The sequence below is a fragment of the Pygocentrus nattereri genome, chromosome 3 (assembly GCF_015220715.1).
Source record: "Pygocentrus nattereri isolate fPygNat1 chromosome 3, fPygNat1.pri, whole genome shotgun sequence".
Lineage (NCBI taxonomy): Eukaryota > Metazoa > Chordata > Actinopteri > Characiformes > Serrasalmidae > Pygocentrus > Pygocentrus nattereri.
The window spans coordinates 1,479,811-1,492,170 of NC_051213.1; the positions used below are offsets into that span (position 1 = coordinate 1,479,811).

At 43.5% G+C, this 12,360-nt stretch overlaps 1 protein-coding gene across 13 annotated transcripts in view; it reads right to left on the reverse strand.

Annotated features, from left to right (window-relative positions):
* Positions 1 to 1,661: 1,661 nt before the first annotated feature.
* LOC108414953 (NACHT, LRR and PYD domains-containing protein 12-like) overlaps positions 1,662 to 12,360 on the reverse strand; it is a 20,775-nt gene continuing 10,076 nt past the window's right edge. For 2 of the 13 annotated variants that reach the window (XM_037536966.1, XM_037536967.1), the window contains 9 exons: positions 10,346 to 10,519; positions 9,821 to 9,850; positions 9,035 to 9,208; positions 8,574 to 8,747; positions 8,049 to 8,078; positions 7,263 to 7,436; positions 6,491 to 6,664; positions 5,095 to 5,141; positions 1,662 to 2,340 (listed from right to left, as the gene is read on the reverse strand). In XM_037536966.1, coding sequence (XP_037392863.1) covers positions 1,808 to 2,340; positions 5,095 to 5,141; positions 6,491 to 6,664; positions 7,263 to 7,436; positions 8,049 to 8,078; positions 8,574 to 8,747; positions 9,035 to 9,208; positions 9,821 to 9,850; positions 10,346 to 10,519 — 1,510 coding nt within the window. In that variant the 3' untranslated portion in view covers positions 1,662 to 1,807. The remainder of the gene's footprint in view (positions 2,341 to 5,094; positions 5,142 to 6,490; positions 6,665 to 7,262; positions 7,437 to 8,048; positions 8,079 to 8,573; positions 8,748 to 9,034; positions 9,209 to 9,820; positions 9,851 to 10,345; positions 10,520 to 12,360) is intronic. The other 11 variants (XM_037536968.1, XM_037536969.1, XM_037536971.1 and 8 more) reach the window with 11 other exon arrangements.

Here is a 12,360-nt window from a genome sequence, read left to right on the forward strand (position 1 = left end):
GCATGAGCAGGAAAATCACTACTGTGTGCTGTAGGCCTGGAATCCGTGTTTTAAAACCGGAATTCAGCTTAAATTCTCAATTTAATTCAGCCACTCCATCTGTTCCGTTCAAAAAGACACAGGTCCAAATGACTGCTCTCTTGCAGTCTGTAAATAATTACTGGCTAAAGGCCTGCATGCTTTAATTCAGTACATAATTAATCAATAATTAAACATGATGATTTACTGTGCTCGTTAATAAAAGGCATATACAGAGGACACTGGAAAATATACAAAAAACAGCAAAGCCTCTGAGACTTTGTTGGAAAGTACCAGGACTTTTCTAAGCAGCAGAGGCTTCAGGTGAACCCTTTGAACCTTTGAACCTTGGGCTGGTGTATAACAGGTGTCTGATAAGCACCAAGGGAGGTGCTGGGCACCAAAGATGCAGCTGCCCTTTTTAATGAGTAGATAAAAAAAGGACAACTAGACTTATTTAATGGGTCGAATTTGATTGGGTCCAAAAAAAGTGATAAATCTTTGGTTTAACGATGGGCAAAACAAGTTATGACACATCAAGAAAGTGGGGATTAGCTCGTCTCTGGAAAGTGTATAAAAACACGGAACTGTGTTGGCATTTGGGTCCAGAACCGATGCCCGGGTTAAATGCACTTTGCCAGAGCCTGTAATAAATATCAAAGCCTTTTTCTCCACCTGAGCCGAGCGTCTGAAGCCTTCTTTGAAGACTTATATCGGTAAGGTAATCTGTTGAACAAACAGTCTGGCGCGGGCGATGGGACGCACTCGATGGACCGAGACGCACTCCTTGGGTTTTATTTAGATTGGGGTGCTGTATGAGGACACTGTAGCTTCCCCTGCACAGCACAATCAGCAAACATGCAGATTCATCGCTGTCACTGCAGTTTTGTGCTAAAAGAGAGAGAGAGAGAGAGAGAGAGAGAGAGAGAGAGAGAGAGAGAGAGAGAGAGAGACAGAGGGAGAGAGAGAGAGAGACAGAGGGAGGGAGAGAGTGAGAGAGACAGAGAGAGACAGAGAGTGAGAGAGAGAGAGAGAGAGAGAGAGAGAGAGAGAGAGAGAGAGAGAGACAGAGGGAGAGAGTGAGTGAGTGAGTGAGTGAGTGAGTGAGTGAGAGAGAGAGAGAGAGAGAGAGAGAGAGAGAGAGAGGGAGGGAGGGAGAGAGAGAGAGAGAGAGAGAGAGAGAGAGAGAGAGAGTGAGAGACAGAGGGAGAGAGAGAGACAGAGAGAGAGAGAGAGAGAGAGACAGAGTGAGTGAGTGAGTGAGTGAGTGAGTGAGTGAGTGAGTGAGTGAGAGAGAGTGAAAGAGAGTGAGAGAGAGGGAGAGAGAGAGACAGAGTGAGTGAGTGAGTGAGTGAGTGAGAGAGAGAGAGAGAGAGAGAGAGACAGAGTGAGTGAGTGAGTGAGTGAGTGAGTGAGTGAGTGAGTGAGAGAGAGAGAGAGAGAGAGAGAGAGAGAGAGAGACAGAGTGAGAGGGAGAGAGAGAGACAGAGAGAGAGAGAGGGAGAGAGACAGAGAGAGTGAGTGAGAGGGAGAGAGAGAGAGAGAGAGACAGAGAGAGAGAGAGAGAGAGAGACAGAGAGAGAGAGAGAGAGAGAGAGACAGAGAGAGAGAGAGGGAGAGAGACAGAGAGAGTGAGTGAGAGGGAGAGAGAGAGAGAGAGAGAGAGAGAGAGAGAGAGAGAGAGAGAGAGAGAGAGAGACAGAGACAGAGTGAGTGAGTGAGTGAGTGAGTGAGTGAGAGAGAGAGAGAGGGAGAGCTCTGCAGTATCTCACAGTAAACTCTACAGACTCTATTCTATGCCACGTAAACGTACTGAGGAGTGTTCACCAACCCAGAGTCCAGCACAGAGCGGCTCAGTGAATTTAGTGTTGAATGTGTATAAATGGGTCAGTGTCTGTGTGTCCAGCGAGACGCTGTAGAAGGACAGAGCGCCAGCCGGCCAGTCCACATACACCCCTACTGCAGTGGAGCTGGAGGGCGGGTCAGGCACGACAGTCCTCGTGTTATTGTGACAGACAGAGTAACTGTTATTACAGCAGTTCAGGCTCCAGGATTCCTCATTAGTTCCAAACAGACCGTCTCCTTTCCTTTGGATCCCCCTGTACAACACTGATATAACAGCCCCCTGCCCCGTCCACTCCGCCTCCCAGTAACACCGTCCAGTCAGGCTCTCTCTACACAGAACCTGTGGCTGGTGTTCAAATCGGCCCGGATGGTCTGGATACGGCTGCTCCTCTCCAACGTTCTCCACCCTTCTGTTCCCCTCAGACAGAGAGAGGTGTGCGTGTGCTGTGTCTGGGTCCAGAGTGAGATCACAGGGATCTGCACACACACACGCGCACGCACACGCACACGCACACACACATACACACACACACACGCACACACGCACACGCGCACACACGCGCACACACACACACACACAAATTAGAGGACACAACATGGAAAGCAGGAAGAGAAAACTGTAAGACTCTGATTTACTAAGCCCCCAAATAACAAGTAATAATTTGCATATCGCTGATGTCGGAACGAAACCTTGTATGTCCATTTATGTCCTTTTCCAGTTTTTTACATGATAATTTTTTGCTTTACACTGTGTCAAACTTTCATGATGAATGGGCCACAAGAAACAGCCCAGAATTACACAGAAAAGAATTCTGGTTCCATTGACTTCCATTAAAAGTAAGGCATGTTTTTCCCTCTCCTGTGACGTTTCCGTTTTGGAGATACGAGGTTTGGAGATACGATGTTCCGACAACAGCGCTACACATCTCAGCACATTAGTTGGTGGGCATTTCGCAGATGAGCTGAAAAGCGTTTGTACAAAGCTGTAGGAAACGATCTGTAAATAAGGCCGTAGCACAGGGACGTTCAGTGGGCGTGTGAACACCGAGAGCTCAGCTCAGGTCACTGCAGGACTGTTTTGGGGTGCCCTCCCCTAACCTGCTTAACCTTTACTGTTTATTTAACAGGAAGATCTGTGCCTCAACTAAACGTACAGGAAACATCTTTGCTGGTTGCCATGTCTTGTAAAATCAATCACGAATAAGCAAGAGAAGAGTGAAAACGCTGCTCGTAAGAAAAGGAACCAAATAAAGCCCGTCTTAAAGTCTCCACATCAGCTCTCTCTTCCAACCATCTCCTCTCGAATGTCCTGCTACAGACAATACTGTTCTCTCTCTCTCTGCAGAGAAGACAGCTGCCAATTATTTGCTTAGCTTGGATTAGTGGAAAATATGTATACTTTAAAATATTTTAAAATAATATTTTATGTCTTTCTCAGTATTTTAAACGGAGTAAATAAACAGTAGCTGTACGAATAAACTCTACAGCAAAATGTGGACATTCTTTTAGAGGATGTGTTAACTCATTTTCACGTAGAAACTCATCAAAACATTCATTTAGTCAAGTAGTCAAACGGTCATGCGGTAAAACAAAAACTGAGGGAATTAAGAATTAAGAGATTTGGTAGGACATAAGCAGAAAACAGGCTCAGTTTATTTTATTAATTTGATTTCATGAGAAGATTGAAACGTAACTACAGTGGAGCTACAGCAACACAACACATCTTCTGTAGGAGAGACAGTGATGTAAACAAGCTGCATTAAGCACTCGCTACATACTTACTAGGATAAGTGGGCCGTGACGGAGCTGAACCAGTGCATACGGGTTTTTGTTTGGTTTTCCACGAGAGCAGAGACAGACAAAGGGCATTTTAGAACTGAAGAGGGAACAATTAGCCACTGATCTGCTTCTGTGGTTGGTTAGTGTAGTGGGTAACACTTCTGCCTTCTACGCTGTAGACTGGGGTTCAATCCCCCACCAGGGTCAGTGTGAGGCTTGAGTCAGAGCGAGTCAGAGTCTGTTTGAAGCTTGAGTCAGAGCAAGTCATAGCCAGTGTGAGGCTTGTGTCAGAGCGAGTCAGAGCCAGAGTGAGTCAGATTCTGTTTGAGGCTTGAGTCAGAGCGAGTCAGAGCCAATATGAGGCTTGAGTCAGAGTGAGTCAGAGTCTGTTTGAGGCTCGAATCAGAGCGAGTCACAGCCAGTGTGAGGCTTGATTCAGAGCCAGTGTGAGGCTTGAGTCAGAGCGAGTCAAGAGTCAGTGTGAGGCTTGAGTCAGAGTGAGTCAGAGCCAGTGTGAGGCTTGAGTCAGAGCCAGTGTGAGGCTTGAGTCAGAGTGAGTCAGAGCCAGTGTGAGGCTTGAGTCAGAGTGAGGTATTGCTTCGCCTAGAACTTACTGAGCATTTTTACTGACTGCCTTATTCTGACTCCCGACCTCTGCCTCGTCATCTTCTCTGCCTTTTTGCTCATCTCTCTGGAACCTTCGGATCATTGGTCTGGGTTTTGAAGCCTTTCTGCCTGATTTTCCGACCACGACTTCTGCCTTTCTGGAGTTGTTCGCCTGGTGTTATGATCACTTCGGTGGTCCTTCTGCGTTTTCTGGTTCTGACCCTTGCCTGTTCCTCGACCACGTTTTGGCTTTGATTTATCAAGCCCAGTATTATTCATTTTATCTGCTCGCGTCTGGATTCCGCCGATTGGTTTCACTGGTCCAGATATATTTTTTCCCAGGTTTTTTACCTTTTAGGCCAGTTTATTATGATTATAATGGTCTTCTGTCTTCGGTTTCTCTCCGTTTGAAGTTTTGTTTTCTCAAGTCTAACTTTTTAACTCGTTTGGCTGAGCCTCAGATTTCTGGTCTTTAATGAATTCTTTTTACTTAATTTGTCATGTTTCAGCAAGTGAGTATGATTATTCTAGCAAGCGATTCTATGAACTACTCATTTAGTTTTATTAGATATTTTATACAGTATGAACTATATTAATAAGACTACACAAACCAAACAACACGATGCGATTGACTGTTCTTAGATCAGGGTGCACTTCTCTTGCAGGTGTTGTCAAGTTTGCATATGCAAACACATTCAAACCCTCACTACACCAGGGTATCAGTGTTAGTTAGAACTTGTAATGCATGTATAACCGTGTGTGTGTGTGTGTGTGTGTGTGTGTGTGTGTGTGTGTGTGTGTGTGTGTGTGTGCATGTGTGTTTTACTCTGAAAAGAGTGAACTTACATTTCTTCAGACCTGGCTTGATCCTGATTTCCCCTCCACAATCCATCCTAAAGAAGAAAGGAACATACATTAATGCATTATTTCAAAACCATGTAGAGGTTCAGACACTCAGAGAGAAGTTTCCTCCTCCTATAACCAGTTTTGCCGTTCCTTTATTTCCCCGCTCTCTTCTATTCATTTTCTCTGTCTCTCTCTAACTGGTCAGCACAGTTAAACAAATTGAGCTGGTAGTACTTGTTATTGTTATCATAGAGTTATCATAATGCGTTTTTAACTGATAAAAAAATAAACTTAACTCAACAATACCAAAGAAGATATAGCCGTTCAGTGACTACAACATCATGTTTAAGACAAAGATAAAATAATGAAAATGAAAAAAATACATAAACAAAGAATGAGATATTTAATATTGTAGACGTTTGAATCGTGGCACCTTTTGGACTCAACCCTTCAGGGATTTCACTGTTTAGGAACAGTTTAGTGACCTAAATACACACATTCAGCTTAATAAGAATAACAAATAAATGGCTTTAGCACAGATCTGTGAATGCCTGTAAGCGGCTCTGCCAGAGCCTGGATTATAACATTGATTGAACATTTCAGCAGAGCCCTGAAAACAGCAGTACATCAGTGCTCCCCAGCCAACTCGACAGAGCTTGAGAGGCTCTGAACAGACAAAGGGGAGAAGGCTCAGTGTGTTGAGTGCATGTGGTGGCAAGAATAGAATAGAATCGTTAGAAGCAAACTGAATTATTCACTGACTGATGTTGATGGGCATGTACACTACCATGCTTCCTACGGCAGTGCTAAGGTAGTGTCTGGCTGCATGTTTTTTGGTTTAAAGAGTAGGACACAGTGTTTCCCTTTCTGATGTACCTTTAAGATGGAAGGAAAACGAAGCAGTTAATATTTTACATGTTTACATTTACGGCATTTGGCTGACGCTCTTATCCAGAGCGACTTACAGTTTGATCATTTTTTTTACACAGGTAGGCCAAGGCAGTGTTAGGAGTCTTGCCCATGGACTCTTATTTGTATAGTGTAGGGTGTTTTACCCAGGTGGGTAGACGGCAGAGGTGTTACCCACTACACTAACCAACCACATGTTAGAGCAGTTTGAAACACACTGTACAATGTTTATAAATAAATAGCCCCAAATATATAAAAACAAAGTGATTTTAGTGCTGTATTTTAAAGTAACTGATATTCAAAACCATCATTCTGGCAAATCCAAATGAATGACAAGTAATTTTAAACAGTATAAAACTATATAATTGAATGGGGCAAAAGAAATGTTTTGAGACATAGACAGTCAGTGAGCCACAGATACAGGTGGAGCAGGTAATTATGCTACTTTTGACATAAAGACATTGACACATACACACATCCTAAGTACCTAAGTGTATCTAGTGTGCAGTGTAGATCTTCTAGTAGATCAGAGAGCAGCTTCACTCCAGACTCTCCTGGGTGATTATAGGTCAGATCAAGCTCTCTCAGGTGGGAGGGGTTTGACTTCAGAGCTGAAGCCAGAGAAATACAGCCTTGATCTGTGACCATACAACCAGACAATCTGCAGACAGGAAAATGAGAGACAGATGGAATTTACACAAAACCAAAATTATTAAGGGATGCCCCCTGGACATGTTGCCAGTCCATTGCAAGGCAGACAGACAGACACATTCACACCTAGGGGCGATCTAGCATGTCCAGTTGACCCAACTGTATGTCTTTGGACTGTGGGAGGAAACCCACGCAGACACAGGGAGAACATGCAAACTCCACACAGAGAGAACCCTGTTTGCTTTGCTGGAGGCCCTCTTGCTTAATTAAACCGGGTTGTATGAATGAATTTATTAAGATTAAATCTTAGGGAAACCTCACCTCTGCATTTAACCCATCCTTGCAGTGAAACACCACAAACACACTAGTGAACAAGCACACTAGGGGGCAGTGAGCACACTTGCCGGGTGCAGTAGACAACCCAATCCACAGCGCCCGGGGAGCAGCTGGGGGTTAGGTGTCTTGCTCAAGGACACCTCAGTCATGGGAAAGAACCCACAACAGATTTTACAATACACTCAAAAACGAATTTCTGAAGGGAATACAATTAAGTGTTATGTAGTTTTTAGATTTTGGGATGGCTAAAGTATGTGCGAACAAATGCTTACCTGAGTATCTCCAGTTTACAGTGTGAAGTCTTCAGTGCAGCAGAGAGCAGCTCCACTCCTGAATCCTGCAGGTCATTGTTACTGAGATCCAGATCTCTCAGGGCAGAGTTTACTGATTGTAAAGCAGAGCAGAGAGCTTCACAAGAGTTCTTGGTGAGATGACATCCAGCTAGTCTGCAAATAAAAATAAAAATCAATGCAGCACATGGAACAGTTGAAAAATGAGCAGCCACTGTTAAGTGTGACAAGAAAGACATTGTTAATTCATTAGCTTATGTAGATTTTTGTGTGTAGCTATTCCATGAAAACAAGGTTCAAGACCGCTGGCTTACAAACTGTGTATGACAACAGATGGGCTCTGATCTCTAGCTGAACACCAGAAACATAAAGCTTCAAGGTTAGAGTCTCTAATAAAGTAGAAAGAGGTGCTCCTGCTCTTACTGTTCTTACCAGTGAGATACCCCATAGTGTAACACACAACAGCAGCACATTACACAGGAATACACAGAGTGCAGATACACAACTGTAAAATGAGTGTAGAATGCACAATAAACACATCAGACAAAAATATAAATAATTAATTGCTGATGGTACATGAATAAAACCACAAGAGAAGGGAATGCTTTGTAACAAGCAACTTTAAAAGCCAAATTCCAAAGGCCACGGAAGAGCATGATGTGCCCTTTCCAGTGAGCCCTGGATCACATTGCAAGCCAACAGGAAACGGAAAGCATGGATGCCGGAATCTCATAAATTTGTATCTGACTCAGACACACTCCAGCTGACCTTGCGGAGACAGTTGCCCATGGTGGAGGTCTGCAGGCAAAAAAAAGTTGAGAGCACTGTAACGCAGCAAAAATAGGAGTAACCAACTTCAGCCTTTCCCACAACACAGGACTGTTTACTGAAATCTTTAGGTAAATAGATATAACAACATTTAGTATTTGATCTCTGAAGCACTGTGGATTGGCAGAAATGTCAGAATGAAGCCAAAGGTCAGGTCAGTAGAGCACTATGTGCTCGTTCCAATAAGGTTGTATGCAGCACGACTCCTGAATCCTGCAGTCCGAGATGTTTACCAGTTTTTTTCCCCCAACATTACAGATAACTTGTCTACAAAACAACAGAAGCTGCACCAGATGTTACAATACACTCATAAAAATCATTTCTGAATGGAATATGAGAAAAACGCATTGTGTAGCTTACATAACAAACAACTCATTCATTTATATATTTTTAGATTTCTGGGATGGCTGAAGTAAGAGCCGAAGTTTTTCCTTCTCATGCAGGATTGTGTTAACAAATGCTTACCTGAGTATCTCCAGTTTACAGTGTGAAGTTTTCAGTGCAGCAGAGAGCAGCTCCACTCCTGAATCCTGCAGGTCATTGTTACTGAGATCCAGATCTCTCAGGGCAGAGTTTACTGATTGTAAAGCAGAGCAGAGAGCTTCACAGGAGTTCTTGGTGAGATCACATCCAGCTAGCCTGCAAATAAAAATAAAAATCTATGCAGCACATGGAACAGTTGAAACAGAGGCGGTCACAGTTACGGGTCACAGGAATGTCATTTTTAATTCAATATCATTTCTATGTGTAGGTGTCATATGAAAACCAGGTTCAGAACCACTGGCTTACAAACTGTGTATGACAACAGATGGGCTACATATGTGTACACATATATGTGTGTGTGTGTGTGTGTGTGTATGTGTGTGTGTGTGTGTGTGTGTGTTTAGATTTTGGGATGGCTAAAGTATGTGCGAACAAATGCTTACCTGAGTATCTCCAGTTTACAGTGTGAAGTCTTCAGTGCAGCAGAGAGCAGCTCCACTCCTGAATCCTGCAGGTCATTGTTACTGAGATCCAGATCTCTCAGGGCAGAGTTTACTGATTGTAAAGCAGAGCAGAGAGCTTCACAAGAGTTCTTGGTGAGATGACATCCAGCTAGTCTGCAAATAAAAATAAAAATCAATGCAGCACATGGAACAGTTGAAAAATGAGCAGCCACTGTTAAGTGTGACAAGAAAGACATTGTTAATTCATTAGCTTATGTAGATTTTTGTGTGTAGCTATTCCATGAAAACAAGGTTCAAGACCGCTGGCTTACAAACTGTGTATGACAACAGATGGGCTCTGATCTCTAGCTGAACACCAGAAACATAAAGCTTCAAGGTTAGAGTCTCTAATAAAGTAGAAAGAGGTGCTCCTGCTCTTACTGTTCTTACCAGTGAGATACCCCATAGTGTAACACACAACAGCAGCACATTACACAGGAATACACAGAGTGCAGATACACAACTGTAAAATGAGTGTAGAATGCACAATAAACACATCAGACAAAAATATAAATAATTAATTGCTGATGGTACATGAATAAAACCACAAGAGAAGGGAATGCTTTGTAACAAGCAACTTTAAAAGCCAAATTCCAAAGGCCACGGAAGAGCATGATGTGCCCTTTCCAGTGAGCCCTGGATCACATTGCAAGCCAACAGGAAACGGAAAGCATGGATGCCGGAATCTCATAAATTTGTATCTGACTCAGACACACTCCAGCTGACCTTGCGGAGACAGTTGCCCATGGTGGAGGTCTGCAGGCAAAAAAAAGTTGAGAGCACTGTAACGCAGCAAAAATAGGAGTAACCAACTTCAGCCTTTCCCACAACACAGGACTGTTTACTGAAATCTTTAGGTAAATAGATATAACAACATTTAGTATTTGATCTCTGAAGCACTGTGGATTGGCAGAAATGTCAGAATGAAGCCAAAGGTCAGGTCAGTAGAGCACTATGTGCTCGTTCCAATAAGGTTGTATGCAGCACGACTCCTGAATCCTGCAGTCCGAGATGTTTACCAGTTTTTTTCCCCCAACATTACAGATAACTTGTCTACAAAACAACAGAAGCTGCACCAGATGTTACAATACACTCATAAAAATCATTTCTGAATGGAATATGAGAAAAACGCATTGTGTAGCTTACATAACAAACAACTCATTCATTTATATATTTTTAGATTTCTGGGATGGCTGAAGTAAGAGCCGAAGTTTTTCCTTCTCATGCAGGATTGTGTTAACAAATGCTTACCTGAGTATCTCCAGTTTACAGTGTGAAGTTTTCAGTGCAGCAGAGAGCAGCTCCACTCCTGAATCCTGCAGGTCATTGTTACTGAGATCCAGATCTCTCAGGGCAGAGTTTACTGATTGTAAAGCAGAGCAGAGAGCTTCACAGGAGTTCTTGGTGAGATCACATCCAGCTAGCCTGCAAATAAAAATAAAAATCTATGCAGCACATGGAACAGTTGAAACAGAGGCGGTCACAGTTACGGGTCACAGGAATGTCATTTTTAATTCAATATCATTTCTATGTGTAGGTGTCATATGAAAACCAGGTTCAGAACCACTGGCTTACAAACTGTGTATGACAACAGATGGGCTACATATGTGTACACATATATGTGTGTGTGTGTGTGTGTGTGTATGTGTGTGTGTGTGTGTGTGTGTGTGTAATCGTATATTTAACTGAAAATAGTACAAAGACAATATATCAAATGTTGAAACTGAAACATTTTATGTCAACAACAGGTTCCAAAACAGTTGGCACGGTAGAACAAATAGTTGGTAAATCTGTGTAATGCTAACAAAACACCTGGTGATTGAATGGCAACAGGTCAGTAACATAAATGGGTATGAAAAAGCATCCTAGAGAGGTGGAGTCTTTCATAAGTAAATATGAGGAGAGGTTCACCACTCTGTGAAAGACCGCAAGATTAAATAGTGCAACATGTCAAGAATAATGTTTCTCAGTGGAAAGTAGCAAAGAACTTTTGCTTTTCATCATCTTCTTCTTCTTTCGGCTGCTCCCTTTAGGAGTCGCCACAGCGGATCATCTGCCTCCATCTTGCCCTATCCACTGCCTCCTCTACTTTCATACCAACCATCTCCATGTCCACCTTCACTACATCCATAAACCTCCTCTGAGGTCTACCTCTTCTCCTTCTACCCGGCAGCTACATCTCCAACATTCTTTGCCCAATATATCCACTATTCCTCCTCAACACATGTCCAAACCATCTCAACCTGGCCTCTCTGGCTTTATCTCCAAACTGCTCCACCTTCACTGTCCCTCTGATCTGCTCATTTCTAATCTTGTCCATCCTCGTCACTCCCAACGAAAATCTCAGCATCTTCATCTCCGCCACCTCCAGCTCAGCCTCCTGTCTTTTAGACAGAGCCACAGTCTCCAAACCGTACATCATAGCAGGACGCACTGCTGTCTTGTAGACCTTCCCTTTCACTCTTGCTGCTATCCTTCTGTCACACATCAGCCCTGACACCCATCTCCACCCACTCCATCCTGCCTGCACCCTCTTCTTCACCTCTTTTCTACACTGTCCATTGCTCTAGATGGTTGACCCAAGATATTTGAAGTCATCCACCTTTACGACCTCTACTCCTTCCATCTTCATCTTTCCACCTGCCTCCCTCTCATTCACACACATGTATTCCGTCTTGTCTCTACTGACCTTCATTCCTCTCCTCTCCAGTGCAAACCACCACCTCTCCAGATTCTCTTCCACCTGCTCTGTACTCTCACCACAGATTACAATGTCATCTGCAAGCATCATGGTCCATGGAGCCTCCTGCCTGACCTCATCTGTGAACCTGTCCATCACCATTGCAAACAAGAAGGGGCTCAAACTGATCCCTGATGTAACCCGACCTTCACCTTGAAACCATTTGTCACTCCAACTGCACACCTCACCACTGTCTCACTATCCTCATACATGTCCTGCACCACCCTAACATACTTTTCAGCTACACCTGACTTCCTCATACAGTACCACAGTTCCTCTCTTGGCACCCTATCATCTGCCTTCTCTAGATCCACAAAGACACAATGCAGCTCCTTCTGACCTTCTCTGTACTTGCATCTGTGGTGCTCTTTCTGGGCATGAAACCAAACTGCTGCTCACTGATCTGAACCTCTCGCCTTAGCCTTGCTTCAACAACTCTTTCCCATACCTTCATGGTGTGGCTCATCATTTTGCTTTTCATCATCTATGATGCATAATAACATTGGACATTTAATGTTATTATGGG